Genomic DNA, 15,480 nt, shown 5'->3' with positions numbered 1-15,480 from the left:
ACACCCAGGGCTGATCTCCTTCAGAATGGACTGGTTGGATCTCCTTGCAGTCCAAGGGACTCTCAAGAGTCTTCTCCAACACCACAGTTCAAAAGCATCAATTCTTCAGCACTCAGCTTTCTTCACAGTCCAACTCTTGCATCCATACATGACCACTGTATTACATGTGTATTATTAAATTATATATATTTAAACTTTTTTTGGCTGTGCTGTGTAGCATGTGGGATCTTAGTTCCCAGACCAGGGATTGAAACCATGCCCCCTGCAGTGGAAACATGGAATCTTAACCTCTGAGGTGCCAGGGAAGTTCTTACATCATTACACTTAAAAAACTAAAAATTGTGTCTTCCATTTACTTATGAGTCTGTGCTGTGCTGTGCTTAGTCACTCAGTCGTGTCTGACTCTGCAACCCCATGGACTATAGCCTGTCAGGCTCCTCTGTCCATGAGGATTCTCCAGGGAAGAATACTGGAGTGGGTTGCCAAGCCCTGCTCCAGGGGATCTTCCCAACCCAAGGATTGAACCCAGGTCTCCTGCATTGCAGGTGGATTTTTTACTGTCTGAGCCACCAGGGAAGTCCCACTTATGAGTCTATATAGCTCTAAATCTAAGAATTAGAAACTAGCAATATTTTAGAGAATAAGTACAACTTTGATTGTACTTTGTAAATATATTTGATGACTAATCATACAGACCTTTTATTACCACTAGCACCCAACTCTGTGGAATAGAATAATGTGGAATAGTTATTACAAATGCTAAATGTGGAGTATTCACGAGTATGAAATTTATGTATTTCTGAGTATGAAATTTATTTATGAAGATAATTATTATGATGTTTCCTCTACACTTTTCATTTCTGTATCATATTCTTATAGAATTTAACCTACAAAGTGCTTTCTTTTGCATTAGTTCGTCATACATATTAAGATTAATTTTAATATATACATCTCAAGAAAAGATGAAGCCCCTTGGCCACAAAGTCTCTGAGCAAGTTCATAGGGGTGGGTTTTAGAACATAAGCCCTCCACACATCTCCTGCTCTTTCTACTGTACCCCACAGTGGTCCCACTGATACCCAAACAGGGCATTTCACCCACAATGTCAAGCCTTCTTCTGATCCTATACATTTCTAGATGCTGCAGTTTGCATGAGAATTTGACAATCCTAACACTCATATTTGGGGCTTCCCTGGTAGCTTAGATGGTAAAATATCTGCCTGCAATGCAGGATACTTAGGTTCAATCCCTGGGTCAGGAAGATCCCCTAGAGAAGGGAATACAACCTACTCCAGTATTCTTGCCAGGAGAATTCCATGGACAGAGGAGGCTGGCAGGCTGCAGTCCGTCAGGTCACAAAGAATCGCACACAACTGAGCAACTAAAACTCATATTTGTCTTAAAAATCGTATTTACATTTACAAACAAGACAAATAATAAGTAATGATAGAAATTGGAGGGTATAGATGTACATTTGGATGTGAGAAAACGAAAAAATGAAAGAACAGCAGGTTAAATTCAGTCCTGTGGTAAGCATTCTTGGCCCACAGCGCGTGCTCGTGCACACGTGGCCCTGGATGGGCAAGCTGCAGACCTGGCGGTCCCCGCCACAACGGCTCTTTCCTGGGCGCCTCAGGTTGTAGAAGGATTTTCTCTCTGGCTGAGAGTCCCTGCATGGGCTCAGCAGGCAGCTAAAGAAGGAATTGATAATAAATTTTTTTTCCAGCTAAACTTCACTGAGTCTAAATCACTGCCCTCAGGCTCCCCTCTAACCGCAGGCAGCCTTAAGGCCAGAGTCCATCCCAAGTCTCCCTAGAACTTTACTCTGAGGTGGCATTGAAGCGCATGCGCATGGACTCCTGCTCCACGGAAACTGGGATGGCCTTAGGGTGCCTGCGCACAACCTCACTCCCCCTGCCTTCCATTATCCCTCTGGCCTGCTCCACGACCCCGCACATCACCCTCCCCCTTAGCACACTTGAGCCCTGATAGTCTTGGGGTATCTGCATCCTGCTGCATCCACACCACCTAACTAGGGTGTGGCTGATAGAAAGGCTTCCCTTTGAAGTGTTGTTTCAGAAATAAGGAAACGATAACGATAACGACTGTTTACACAACGTAAGGACGGGGTTCAAGGACTTAGGTGGGTTGACCCACCCTCTGTAAAAACCCACAACGGTGCAGCCACACCTAACCTCGAGTTCTCTGTGGCTCTCTGCTGATGCACCTGCGGCTTCCTGTCTTCTCTGAAACAGGAACTTTATTATTATGTGCATAAAAATCCAGATAGATAACTACATTGAAGACATTGCATGTTATTTTCCCCAAATCATACTTCATTTGGGACAGACATGAACCATAATACATGCTAGAAAATTTGAAATTGTGTTATTTTCAGTACAGTCACATTTAACTTCTTGGTTCTAAGTCATAGTACTGGTAAATAAACTGATGTATGTGTGCGTGCTCAGTCGTGTCCAACTCTTTGCAACTCCATGGACTGTAGCCCACCAGGCTCCTCTGTCCATGGGATTTTCCAGGCAACAATACTGGAGTGGGTTGCCATTCCCTGCTCCAGGGTATCTTCCTGACCCAGGGATCAAATATGCAGCTCGCGGGTCTCCTGCATTGCTAGGTGGATTCTTTTTGTGGCTCAGCTGGTAAAGAAAGAGACCTGGGTTTGATCTCTGGGTTGAGAAGATCCCCTGGAGAAGGGAAAGGCTGCCCACTCCAGTATTCTGGCCTGGAGAATTCCATGGACTGTATAGTCTCCGGGGTTGCAAAGAATTGGACAGGACTTGCAATGTCACCTGGAATTAAAAATTAACATGTTTGACTGTGACTTCTCTTTCCTTGATGATAATAAAAATGTGCAAAATCACTGAAGGGAGATAACTACCTATAAGAACTAGAAAATAGCAAGAAGAGTCTGTATAGGCTATGGTCTGAATGCTTGTGTCCGCCCCCTCCCCCCTCGACATTCACAGGTTGAAAACCTAGTCTGGAGAGGAGGGTATTAGGAGGTGGTGTCATTGGGAAGGTCTTAGGTCAGGAGGGTAGATTCCTCATGATTGGGCTTAGTGCCTTGTTCTAATTGAGTGTGAGGGCACAGTCAGAAGTTGGCATTCTGCAATCTCAGAGAGGACTCTCCCCCAAACCCGATCATGATCATGGACTTCCAGCCTCCAGAACTGTGAGGAATAAATGTCTGTTGTTTTTAAGCCACCCAAACTCTGTGTGTGTGTGTGTGTGTTTAAAATAGCAGTCCAAAGAGAGGAAGGCAATGTCTAAACAAACAAACCAGTAAACAGACACACACAAGCTCAAAATAAAGAGTGGGATTCCTTTGCTAGGAATCCATTTTCTACTAAAAACTGCCATTTTACAATGTCTCACAGGTGATCAATACCTCAAAATAACTAAACACATTTTTAAGGATATTTTAAAGTGGTAAACTTTATTTTAAAACTATGTGCTGGAGTAAGCATGACATTTCTGAAAACTGATTCCTTTGAAATCCCCCTTCAGATCCAAGTGTCCGGGTCCTTTCTTGCCAGGTGACCTGCAAGACTGAGGTCACGCCGTCACCGCCTCGGGCCGACGCCTGCAGAGCAGGTACAGCAGGAACAGGGCGCCCAGCAGGGCGGCTAGGCCCAGCTTACACCGGGTCCCCAGCCCTGCCTTGGGCCACCGCCACAGCCCGGCCAGCGGCCACGTCCGCGCGCGGGCGGCCAGTCGCTCCGCCACCCTGCGCAGCCTCTCCTCGGGACTCAGCCCGCCCAGGGTCTGCGCCAGGCGGTACACGTCGTTGGTGTAGGGGGCGCCGCCGTGGTCCCTCACCAGCTTCTCCACCAGCCCCATCAGCTCCCCGACCTGCGCCTCCCGCTCCCCGTCAGCCGCTCGGTTGTCGAAGGCGCAGCAGCGGCCCCCGCACTCGGCCACCAGCTCCCGGAGCGCGCGGTTGTCGGTGTCGCGCACGTACTGCTGCAGCGAGCCCCCGTCCAGGTCCTCCCTGCGGGTGAAGACCACGACGGCGCGCGCCGCGATGCCCGCCCCGAAGAGCGCCTTCACCCCGCGCCAGGCCCGCAGGTCCTGGGCGGTGAAGCGGCCGAGCTGGGTCACCAGGAGCACGGCGTGGGGCCCCGGGGCCGACAGCAGGTAGCAGCGGCCTCTCTCCTTGAAGCCCGGGTCTGCCTGGGCGACCTCGGGGCTGAAGAGGTCCGGGGTGTCGAGGACTTCCACATCCCACGAGGCCCAGCGGCAGCTCCCCGTGGCGCAGGCCCTGGTCACCGCCGTGGCCGCGAGCCTGGAGAGGAAGTGCTTCCGCTGGAGGATGCTGTTGCCCGTGGCGCTCTTCCCGGTCCCCGACCTCCCGGCCAGGAGGAGGCGCAGCCTGCGCTCCTGCAGGGCGGACCTGAACTCCTGGAAACCTGTGGGCACCGGTGGTCTGTAAGTTTCGGAACCTGAGAGCAACATGTCCCGGTTCCCGGGTCACCTGGACGCCTTGCGAGCAAAGGAGAACAGAGCGCTTCCACGGTTGTGTTTGGGGCCAGACTTTTACTGAGTGACCTGGTGTGAGATTTGGGCACTCCAAGGGGGTCTCTACCCGTCTATTTCTCCCGTCTTTGGCGTCACACGTGCAGCTGTAGGTGCTCCAGCAGCTGCTGAATGTCTCTCTAGAGGATGCGCCTTTGTAATACAGGCCATTACTTCGTCTGATATGATCTTCTTCCAGGCTGTGCAGAGCTGGTCCCCAGTGACAATTTCTGTCTTATTTTCCCTGATACTGTCCCACTGGAGAAAGGGGTGGGGCAGTGGGCCCAGCCAGGAGGGCTATCTGGAGTCCCAAATCCCCAAAGGGATTGAATCATAGACCTGTCCTCTACCAGCCTTGTAACCCTTGAGAGCTGCTTAATCTAAGTGTTAAACCTCTTCTGCACAAACGGAATCAATATTGTAGCGCTGTACTCAAAGGCTGTTGGGAGGATAAGACCAGGCCATCTCTCTTCCCTCCCTCCTCCTCCTCTCTTCTCCTCTCTTTAAACTGCTGTCTAATAACCTCCATCCGTGTTCCCTAACACCTTCTACCTGGTGAATCATGTTCTCTCTAATATACGATCTGATGCCCTCTACGTCCCCTTCTGTTTATTCATTTTACTTTGGGAACAGAGCTGCAGGTTTGTCAAATAACTTAATATCTCACAGCAGGGTGGGGGTACAGATCCAGGTGAAGTGCCAGCTGCAGGCCTCTTGCTGCTTCACCCCAGCATTGAGATGCCTCTCGGCTTCTCTCTGTTCAGTCTTGAATTAGCCCATTCCCCTACTACCTAGAGCTCACTCCTGGGGACAAACACTCATTGTGAGACATGTTCTTACCATAGGCATTTTCTTCATCTCTTGGCATCTTCCGTCCTCCCATGATTACCTGAAAGAATCCCAGACACAATTTGTTCATTCACTCATTCATCAAATAGGTGTAACTGCCTACAATGTCAGGTCAAGTCCAAAATGCTGGTGACCCCACTGTGAAGGTCATAGTTCCTGCCCTCCTCTGAGCATCGGAGTTTAGGGAAGGAGGAGCCTGGTCTGGGTTGGGATGATGCTGTGAGAACACCTGGTGAGCTTGGCTTTGTCTCTCAGGGCCCCCAAATGCAAAGAGCAAAGGGGAGATGATAACACTTAATCCCATCCATGCCAATGAGTAAACTTAAGATGTTAATTTCTCCAGGTGATTCCATGTCAGGTGGTGCTAATGGTAAAGAATCCGCCTGCCAATGCAGGAGATGCAAAAGATGTGGGTTCGATTCCTAGGTCAAGAAGATCCCCTGGAGGAGGAAATGGCAACCCACTACAGTATTCTTGCCTGTAAAATTCCTGGACAGAGGAGGCTATTAGTTTGCAGTCCGAAGGGTCAGCAAAAGTTGGACACGACTAAGAGACTGAGCACCTATGTCAGTGACATAAGCTGTCGGAAACAAGATTTCCCAGGAGTTCCAGCAGCGAGGGTGGTGATGGAGGGTGGGCTTGGGAAAACCCCGAGAACAAGAGTTTGCTCACTGACTGAGGATCTACCTTAGGGTCGCTGGCCTGTGAAACAAGCAAGAAGAAAATTGGAAAACAGACGTATTTCCCAAACTCATCTGGAGAGTTTCTGCTCTTAGATAACATAGTTTGACTTCTCCTTATGTATCTAAATATGGGGAGACTGGGATGCTCTCCTCCAGCTCTTTATGTTCTGGCCCTCGAGTCTGAGGCTTCTCAAAGTACAATGATTACACCCACTCAAACATCATTTAATACAATTAAACATTTTGTGGTCGTTTGCCTGATCATGCAAGCTTCTGAACATGAGCCCACAGTCTCTGCTCAGTCTACTTCTCTAGCCTTATTTCCAATGAATCCCACCTCGCCTGCCCCCTCTTCACCCCTGCCCTCAGTCAGCCACTCCAGACACAGATTTCAGCACCTTTTCCCAACCCACCTCGGGCTTTCCCTCCCAGGGCCCTTCATCCCACCCTACATTTCTGCCTGAGTCCTGTCTGTACTTCAACATCCATTTCAAATTCTACCTCCTCATGTCACCCACCTGTTTCCTGCAGGTAACTGTATTCAACCCCATTTGGCACCAACAGGGAAGGAAAAGCAAAGGGAGAGGCTGGGTGAATAACCTCTCTCTGGCCAAAGGACTCAGAGGGCAAGTTTGTCCAGAACTCAAGCCGAAGCTGTTTGTGTTTCTGCCATCACTCTCCTGCTGCCCCATGCAAAGCTTTCAGTAAAGTTTACCCCGGGGCAAATCACTTGATATGATTAGTTATTTTGTGTCTAGGCATCAACAAAGTCCCATAATTGACATCAGAGCAGAAATGAAGAAAGAGCCACAAGATTCAAACCCTAGAAGAAGAGTAGCTAAAGCAAGAGGTCCTCGCCAAAGATGGAAATGAGAAAGTGTGCTACAGGGAATCCACAGAACTCTCGAGTAGGTCACTGGGATTTCCAGATAGTTTGAAATGTGGGTTAAAATCATTTAAAATAAATTTTAAGAAGGTGATAAGCTCTTCCTGAAATTTGGGGTGATAAATAGCTCTTTTTTATTGTAAAGCATGTTGAATTCCTGTATTCTGAATACTCTGAAAATTCAAAGTTCATGTATCTCAGTGCCTCTCAAATATGTTATTTTTCAGAACTACTTGAATGTTCTTTAAAAATGTCGATTCTGGGGGGGACCATGCTCAGAAATTCTGATTTATGAATCCAGTGTATCTGATATCATCAGTCCACACATCAGAATTTAGAAATGAGCCGTTTATTCAGACCCCTTCATTGTACAGATGAGGAAACTGAGGTGTTCCTACAGCAGGGGTGGGTGAGACTTGAATTAGGGAGCCAACGTGTCAGGGCTCATGAGGACGAGGGGTTGAAGACCTGGTTCCTAACCTCTTTAGTCTCTTGAGGGTCCCTTTCTGTGGACAGAGGGGAGACGGGGCATCTGGGGCGGGGTTGAATTCTGATGGTTTCCTGACTCAGCACACTGTAACTTGCTCTGAAGTTAGATTGCTTTGGGGCCACAGGAAAGATCTTTTGCCTGTGCTGAACATGCAGTTTGAGCAATGTTGAATGCCTTTTAAAATGCATTTTACTCCTGGACATGGTTCCAGTACAGACTTTTCTTACTGTATGGGGGAGGTGTGGAAGGAGACAGACATGTGTGCCCTCCAGACTGGGGACCATGCTCATAAACCTTTTTTGAACTTCCTCTATTGGAAACTTTGAACATCTTTACAAATCCAGACGCCCCATCTTAATGGGTCTGGCTGTTACTCACCCGATACTCACCCGATACTCACCCGAAAGGTGCCTGGTGGAGCCCGGGTGCTCAGACAGTAAATGCTCTCAGAACCATGTTCCTTCTGGTTGGTTGTAGCTCCTGCTCCCTGCGGGGCTCACCTTTCCTGGTGACAGGCTCTCACCTGTGATCCAAGAAGGCCCTGATCTCTGCTTTCCCTTCAGTTTTGAGTGTGGCAGGCTGTTTCCTTCCACTCTGCATAGAGGAAGTCTTTGAGACTCACAGCTCCTGTGAGCCTAGAGGGAGGGTTAGGTGGTGATGATTTAAAGAGACAGGAACATTCATTGTAGGCTTAAAGCATTTATCTTACAAAACCTCTCTCCTGTTGCGACTAATCTTCTGTGTTCTCTAGCAGGGCCCTCCCCCACCCCCATACCAAATATCTTGTGGTAGGACCCCCAAGGCCTGAGTCTCCTTCTAGAACTGCTTAGTGATCTAGTCTTCAATTACTTTTTACCGTGTAAGCGTTTCCCCCATATGAAAGAAGTCCAGAGTGCTTCCTGCTCCAGAACAAAGAACATGATAGCTTTTCTCAACAGCCGTCCATTGACTGGACAGCCCTATGGCCAGTGCCCCTCTAGGGTCCAGTCTGTCAGAAAAATCCAGAAGCAGAGTTTTATCTGAGAAAGGATGTCTTCTCAGCTGTGGAAGGACTAGCTGTGAAGCTAGCTGATGTATTGAGGATGAGGATGAATTGCTGTTGCTGTTTAGTCACTCAGTCATGTCAGACTCTTTGTGACCCCAAGGTCTTAACCCACCTGGCTCTTCTGTCCATGGGATTCTCTAGGAAAGAATATTGGAGTGGGATGCCATTTCCTCCTCCAGGGGATATTCCCAACCCAGGGATCGAGCCTGTGTCTTCTGCATTGGCAGGGGGAGTCTTTACTGCTAAGCCACCATGCATTTACACCATTCCTAAGTTAGCATTATGTAGAGGCTTAGTCTGGTCATCTGTGTTGTTATCACTGATTCTAGTTATTCTGCCTCCTCTCATGAGGGTCATGAGAGTGAGGTCAGTAAAAGACCCAGTGGTGTGGTGAACAGGTACCAAAGGACTGGCCCTAGAACTGGTCAGGTCACCAATCCAACTCAAGGTTTTTAGAGTTGACTGTCGCTGGATGTGGGAAAGATGACTGTCCTGAGCCCTAATCTACTGGCTGGGACCTGCTATTTCATCTTTCTTTCCAGCCCATTTTTTCAGGTAGGAAAGAGACCCAAGGTCAACTGTTTTCCATTCTTTTTTTTCCAGGTACAGTGTCTCTTGAATGACTGACACCCCCATTTTTTTCCATTCAGCATTATTGAAGACTGGAGTCTCTCATTCTCCCATTAGAGTAGTGCGGCCAGGACAAGTGTGAGGAAAGTTTGGTGTCTAGGGCACAGAGTTGAAGGAGACACACTGCCAAGGTTTCTCAAGTGCCAATCCTACAGGTGAATGACCCCGGGAGGGAGTATTTCCTTAAGACTGAGGTGAATATGGCTCCTCACTGGCTTTACCCAAGTCCGAACCACATAGACCAGTCTTGACTAAGTCTTTGCTACCCAACGTATACCTTTCATGAAGATGCTTCCAGTGTTTCTTTGATAACTCCTTGCCTTTCAGTGTTCTCATGCATGCATGTGGAGTCTTCCTTCACCACCTGTGACTTTGCCTGAGGGTTTACCTGCTTACAAGAGGGTGCTTTTAGCTCTAATCCTTCTTACATTTTCCCACCTCCCTTTTATGTGTATTGTTTGCTGCATCCTTGGAGTTTTCCTAACGATCTAGTGAGCTCATCAGTCATAAAGACTGTGTTTATTTTAATAAATTCTAGTTTGCATTTAACAGGAAGATGTTAAATGTAAAATATTGCAAGTGCAAAATGCAAAATACTAGGTCCACTCTTGTCTGAAACTTAAGCCTCTAGTATGTTTCAATCCTGACTGGGATTGGACACAAGGGATAAAATCTAGCTGAGCCCCTTTTGATGCACATAAAACAGACTATTGATGTGTGTGTCTGTGTGTGATTGTTGAGCGTGAGTTGGTTGCATCAGAGAAATAAGCCATATGTCCATTTACTGTCTTCAGAAGATAAAACCATAGCATGGAGTTAAAGACATGTGATCTCAGGAACTTTACAGCTCACTTGTTAATTTACTATACCTTGTAGAAATTTTATTGCCATTTTTGTTATAGTCAGAAGAAATAGTGATAGTATAAAGAAGAAAAGGCGTTTTCAGGAGCATAAAACTGACTTTAGATAGAGACTTGCAAATGAGAGGAATTTTATGTTTATAACTTTCAGAAGGTTTTGGTATTATATTTCAAGACAAACAGGAAATTTTAAAATCATTTGATTCATTAACAAATAGGATGAGGTTGAGATCTAAACAATTCACAGAATCTCAAACATTTAGCGGACACTGACTATCCGGGGCAGGCTGCTGCTGCTAAGTCACTTCAGTCGTGTCCGACTCTGTGCGACCCCATAGATGGCAGTCCACCAGGCTCCCCCGTCCCTGGGATTCTCCAGGCAAGAACACTGGAGTGGGTTGCCATTTCCTTCTCCAATGCATGAAAGTGAAAAGTGAAAGTGAAGTCGCTCAGTCGTGTCCAACTTGTAGCGACCTCATGGACTGCAGCCCACCAGGCTTCTCCATCCATGGGATTTTCCAGGCAAGAGTACTGGAGTGGGGTGCCATTGCCTTGTAACTTACCCAGGATATGACAATGAATGAAGAGGCAGTGATTAGTAACTATGACACAGGAGTCTTGCATTCCAGTCTACCGGTCTTTCTAAAAACAATCACTAGTTTTTTGGGTATGACTAACAGTAAACTACAGAATAAACCTGCACATACTAAAGGGTAAGCGGCAAAAGAAATTGAATGTCGTGTGGAATACACAAAGTAACTGACTGAGCAATGCGGCAGATGCCCGAGCACACCGCACTGTTTGGGTTAGGGCTTTTCTCAGGCAACTCGCTTTGGCCACGATTCTGCCACGTCTCTGAACTTCCATGTATTTTATAAAGCTCCCTTTGAAATCCTGCAATCTTTCCTCTGACTGTACAGGCCCACATTCTGACTGTTAGAAGGCTGTACAGCCTGTTAGTGTAGTGGTCACCCCTTTCCACTGTCCCCAGGCTCTCAATCAAGTCCATGAGCTCCTTCACTTGGTCATCCCAGGTGCTCCCTGTAGCATAGTTGTCAAAAGACCACACTCGCCCCCCACACGCTGCCACCAGCTCGCTTAGGGCTCTGTTGTCTGTGCCTTGGATAAAATCCCTCAGGAAGCCTCCCTCGAGGTCTTCCTTTCGGGTGAAGACGACAACTGTGTGCTTCATGGCACCCTCTCCGAAGATCTCCTTCACCCCCTGAACAGTCTGCTGGTCCTCCGTGGTGAATTGGCCCAGTTGCATCACCAGGAGCAGCACGTGGGGTTCTGGGGCAGAGAGCAGGTAGCACCTCTGCACCTCTTGGAACAGGGAGTCAGAGGGGTCCTTCCTGCAAAACATATCTGCTGTGTCAATAACCACCACCTCTCTGTCTCCCCAGCTGCCCCGACTCTTACTGCAAGTCTGTGTCAAGGACCAGGCACTCAGCCTGGACTCAAATGCTGGCTTCTGGAGGATGCTGTTCCCTGTCGCACTTTTGCCGGTTCTCGTTTTGCCCACCAGAATGATTCTCAGCTCTGATCCTCTGGCACAGTGAGCTGGGTGACTCTTTGTAGAAGGTCCTGCTAAGAGCAAGTTTACTTAGAAGAGAAAGACAAATACCACATGATATCGCTTATATGTGGAATCCAAAAAAAAAAAGGATACAGATGAACTCACTTACAAAACAGATATAGGGGCTTCCCTGATGGCCCAATGTAGAGGACGCAGGTTCAATCCCTGGTCGGGGAACTAAGATCCCACATGCTGCAGGGCAACTAAGCCCACGTGCTGCAAGAAGAGAAGACTGTGTGCTGTATCCAGCGAAGCCCGCACAATGCATCCAAGAGCCCCGAGTGCCACAACGAACCCAACGCAGCATAAATAAATCACGAAAACCAGACATAGACTCACAGACGTGGAAAACAAACTTCTGGCTACCAAAAGGGAAAGGGGCAGGGGAGGGATAAATTATGAGTTTGGGATTAAAATATGCACAATACTATATATAAAATGACAAACAAAGACTACTGTAGAGCACAGGGAGCTGTACTCAATATCTTGTAATAACCTGTAATGTAAAAGAATCTAAAGAGAATATATTTGTGTTTGTATGTATACCTAAATCACTTCGTTGCATACCTGAAAGTAGCAAAGCATTGTAAATCAACTGTATTTCAATTAAAAAAAAAAAAGGTGAAAAAAGAACAAGCTTACTTTGTTATCACCATACTGTCATGCCAATGGAATATTTTTAATGATAAGGAAATATCTGGGAGAAGATACTCTCATAATATATTGTATTTATAAAGTAGAAGCTGACTCTATTATCAAATAAGATAATGATTTTAAAGCATCTAGCTTTCTCTAGGTCTGCAGGGCATTGTCATATTGGATCCAAGAAAATTGGGGGATGAGATAGAATTAGAAATGTATCTTGTCATTCAAATTTTGTCTATATCACTCTGTTCTGGCCCCCTAAAAGGCAAATTTTCTGAAGATCTGAAATGTGTAGCCAAGATGGTGGTTCCATCTCCAGGTGGGTAAGTAACCTGCCTGTTCCAGGGCCAGAGATGGTTCCTCTGACCTTGGCTGGGCAGAGGTGTGGTCATGATCACCAGTGAAATGATTGGACCAGGGAAATTGAAATGAACAGTGCAAAGTTATTCTCTCTGATGAAGAAACAGTTGCTGGCTCATATTGTGATTCTAGAGGATAGCATGATTTTTATACAAACTAGGCACAGAATAGGGCTTCCTTGAGAGCTCAGTTGATAAAGAATCCGCCTGCAATGCAGGAGACCTGGGTTCGATCCCTGGGTTGGGAAGATCCCCTAGAGAAGGGAAAGGCTACCCACTCCAGTATTCTGGCCTGGAGAATTCTATGGACAGTGCAGTCCATGAGTGACTTCCCCTCTCACTTCAGGCACAGAGTAGGACAGAAATGGCACATGCACGAGGTCACTTATCAGAGGGACTGCCTTCATTTTGGCCCATGGCTATTCCTGAGGGACAGAGAGACCAGAGGTCAATTAAAAAAATGATCATTTTTGAGTTACAATGCATGAAAGAACCTTATATTTCTTGAGCATGTTCACAACCATGCCTCAGTTGTCTGTACAAAGCTGAGGAGGTGGGTGGGAAGAATTACGATTGCTGGTTTACAGAGAAATGTAGTCACTTGCTCAGAGTTCACTCAGTGAGTCAGAAGATTGGGTTTGTTTGTGGCCCCACTTGCTGCTTCTCACCCCCACGCCCACCTCTACTCTAGGGTCCCTCCTCCGTGGGGGACCCCCCACCCCACCCCCTCTCTTGCTTTCCGTGGCCTTCCTTTGTTTCCTTTCTAGGTCTGCCGTGGTTGTCCGAGGCTGAGTCCTCTTTCCTTCCCTCCTCCCCACCTGCTCCCTTCCTTAGTTCTCCATCTTGCCGCCAAACGCCTGCCCTCACACCGAGTCCTCGCTGAGAGACTCGGTGAATTAAAAACACAACTCGGCAAAGTGCACTCTTCTTCAAACCAGAAACGTGCTTCATTTGATCTGTTAGTTACTTGAATTTTCCTCTTTCCACAAGAAGCCTTGCCATTTAGTTCCCTTTCCTATGCAGAGGGAAGTATCTTAAAAACTGGCAACCTGTACCAAGTGACATGGCACAGAAAACTCTTGTGTTAATGAGAAAGTTCTTCCCAGATAGCCCTTTTGTGTAATGTTCTCTTTGCCGCTATTGGGTAAACTAAATTCCAAGAAGATTGCAGGTCCTGTAAACTGGCCTCACTTAAGCCAAATGCCATCACTCTGTTTCCCTGAAAACAGGGCAAATTTGTTTAATTTTTTTTTTTTTCTTTTTCAACCATAGCCTGAAAACTAGGAATGAACAGCACAGAACTTTCACGAGTGTGGGCTTACCTGAGTTATTGTTGAAAGAAATAGATGCCTCCTTGTTCAAATCTGTGACTTGACAGTTCAGCTTCAAGAGAGAGAGAGGAAAAAAAAAAAAAAAAGCTGAAAATCTAGTCTGCTTCTTCCTCTCTTGAATCTCCAGTGAGCTTCCATGCTGCAACAGAGCTCCTGCACCATGACCATCTGAAATTCTCTTTTCAAAAATAAACAGTTAAAATGGCAAAATTTAATGAGTCATTTGTTGTCTTGTGGACTTGCCTCAATTGAAAAAACAAACAACGTTTGAATTGTTTAAACTGGAATAAGGGGAGGCTGACGATGCTGGTAGATTTGATTCCTTCCCCCATCCTGAGGCTGTGTCCCTACATTTACAAGTTTGCCTGAATGCAGCCCACCAAGGCCTCCCAGGAGGAATAACCTTATCCACACTTAGTGGTGACTGTTCTATAGGCAAATGCCACTGCAGGGGGAGAAAGTATGGGTGTGGGGGCACAGGACAGGGCACTGTGCAGGGGGAGAGTACAGAAAGGCGAACTGAAAGAGGGAGATGTCTGTCTGAATGCATTTGGAAATGACTCATTCATGGTTTCTTTGCTTTCCCTTTGCTCAGCTATGCCGTTCAGGGCAGCCTCCCTGGGGGACCAGTGACCCGGGCAGTGTCTACAATGATCTAGGCAATGTCTACAGTAATGATCTGAGTGTCTACAGTCAGGGGGAATGACCCAAAGCGTTACATTTGAAATCACTCAAATGTTTTTATCTTTATTTCTGTGATACTCAGCACAGTAGGGACAGAGGAAATGTGGGACTTCTTAGACAGCCTTTAAATATCCCAGATCGTAGTGATGCACTTCGCTTTCCCTACCAACTGTTGATGAGAAACGATTCCCAGGTCTGGACCTCATCATATGAGAGGCTGGGAAACACAGTGCATCCCTGGGACCCAGGGGGACACCACTGTCTTTGTCACACACTATTATCGCTGTTTTGAATTCTTCCACATCCTTTACTTTGTAGTCTTCTACTTAATAACAGTAATCTCTTCCTAAAAACAAAACATTCTGTGTCAAAATGCTAACAGGGACCTATTTCCAATTGTTTTATATGAAAACAAATATCATGCAACATCGAATTCAAAGCCCACTGATTTTCTAAATAGTATGTAAAATTCAGTAAAGCACCTCTATAAAAACTTTCCATAGAATAAAAAAGCTTAAAATATTGCTGTTTTGACTACCCAAAATGTTTTTGGTTTATGAAAGAAAGGTATTGGATAATGTAAGTACCCTGACAAATAACTCAATTAAAAATGGGCAAAGGACCTGAATAGATATTGTTTCAAAGAAGACATACAAATGGCCAACAGGTACTTGAACACATGCTCAGCATCATTTATCAGGGGAATGTAAATCAAAACCATCATGAGATTGCATCTCACACCCGTTAGGATGGCTATTATTACAAAGACAGGAGAGAAGTGTTGGTGAGGATGTGGCAAATTCATGTGTTGGTAACATGTATCACTCAATATGCATGTGGTCAAATTATTTTTCCACTGTTAAAGAACTATGTCTTTTTAATTAATATCTTCTCATACATTTGTTT

The 15,480-nt window shown here is 46.4% G+C and overlaps 2 protein-coding genes across 2 annotated transcripts; both read right to left on the bottom strand.

The window, feature by feature from the left end:
• Positions 1 to 3,456: 3,456 nt before the first annotated feature.
• On the bottom strand, positions 3,457 to 8,027 carry GIMAP1 (GTPase, IMAP family member 1). The gene is made up of 3 exons (XM_055589606.1): positions 7,845 to 8,027; positions 5,377 to 5,425; positions 3,457 to 4,430 (listed from the first exon to the last, which is right to left on the bottom strand). Exons 2-3 carry the CDS (start codon positions 5,417 to 5,419, stop codon positions 3,577 to 3,579), a joined length of 897 nt encoding a protein of 298 aa, XP_055445581.1. The 5' UTR covers positions 5,420 to 5,425; positions 7,845 to 8,027; the 3' UTR covers positions 3,457 to 3,576.
• Positions 8,028 to 10,581: 2,554 nt separating this feature from the next.
• Positions 10,582 to 12,592, bottom strand: GIMAP2 (GTPase, IMAP family member 2). The gene is given in 4 exon segments (XM_055589422.1): positions 10,582 to 10,677; positions 10,679 to 10,916; positions 10,918 to 11,563; positions 12,568 to 12,592. Coding segments are annotated over 4 exon segments (1,005 nt in total).
• Positions 12,593 to 15,480: the final 2,888 nt, after the last annotated feature.

This window comes from Bubalus kerabau, chromosome 8 (assembly GCF_029407905.1).
Source record: "Bubalus kerabau isolate K-KA32 ecotype Philippines breed swamp buffalo chromosome 8, PCC_UOA_SB_1v2, whole genome shotgun sequence".
In the NCBI taxonomy this organism is placed as follows: domain Eukaryota; kingdom Metazoa; phylum Chordata; class Mammalia; order Artiodactyla; family Bovidae; genus Bubalus; species Bubalus kerabau.
Note: the sequence above shows the minus strand (reverse complement) of the source record. Positions and strands in the feature narration are given on the sequence as shown.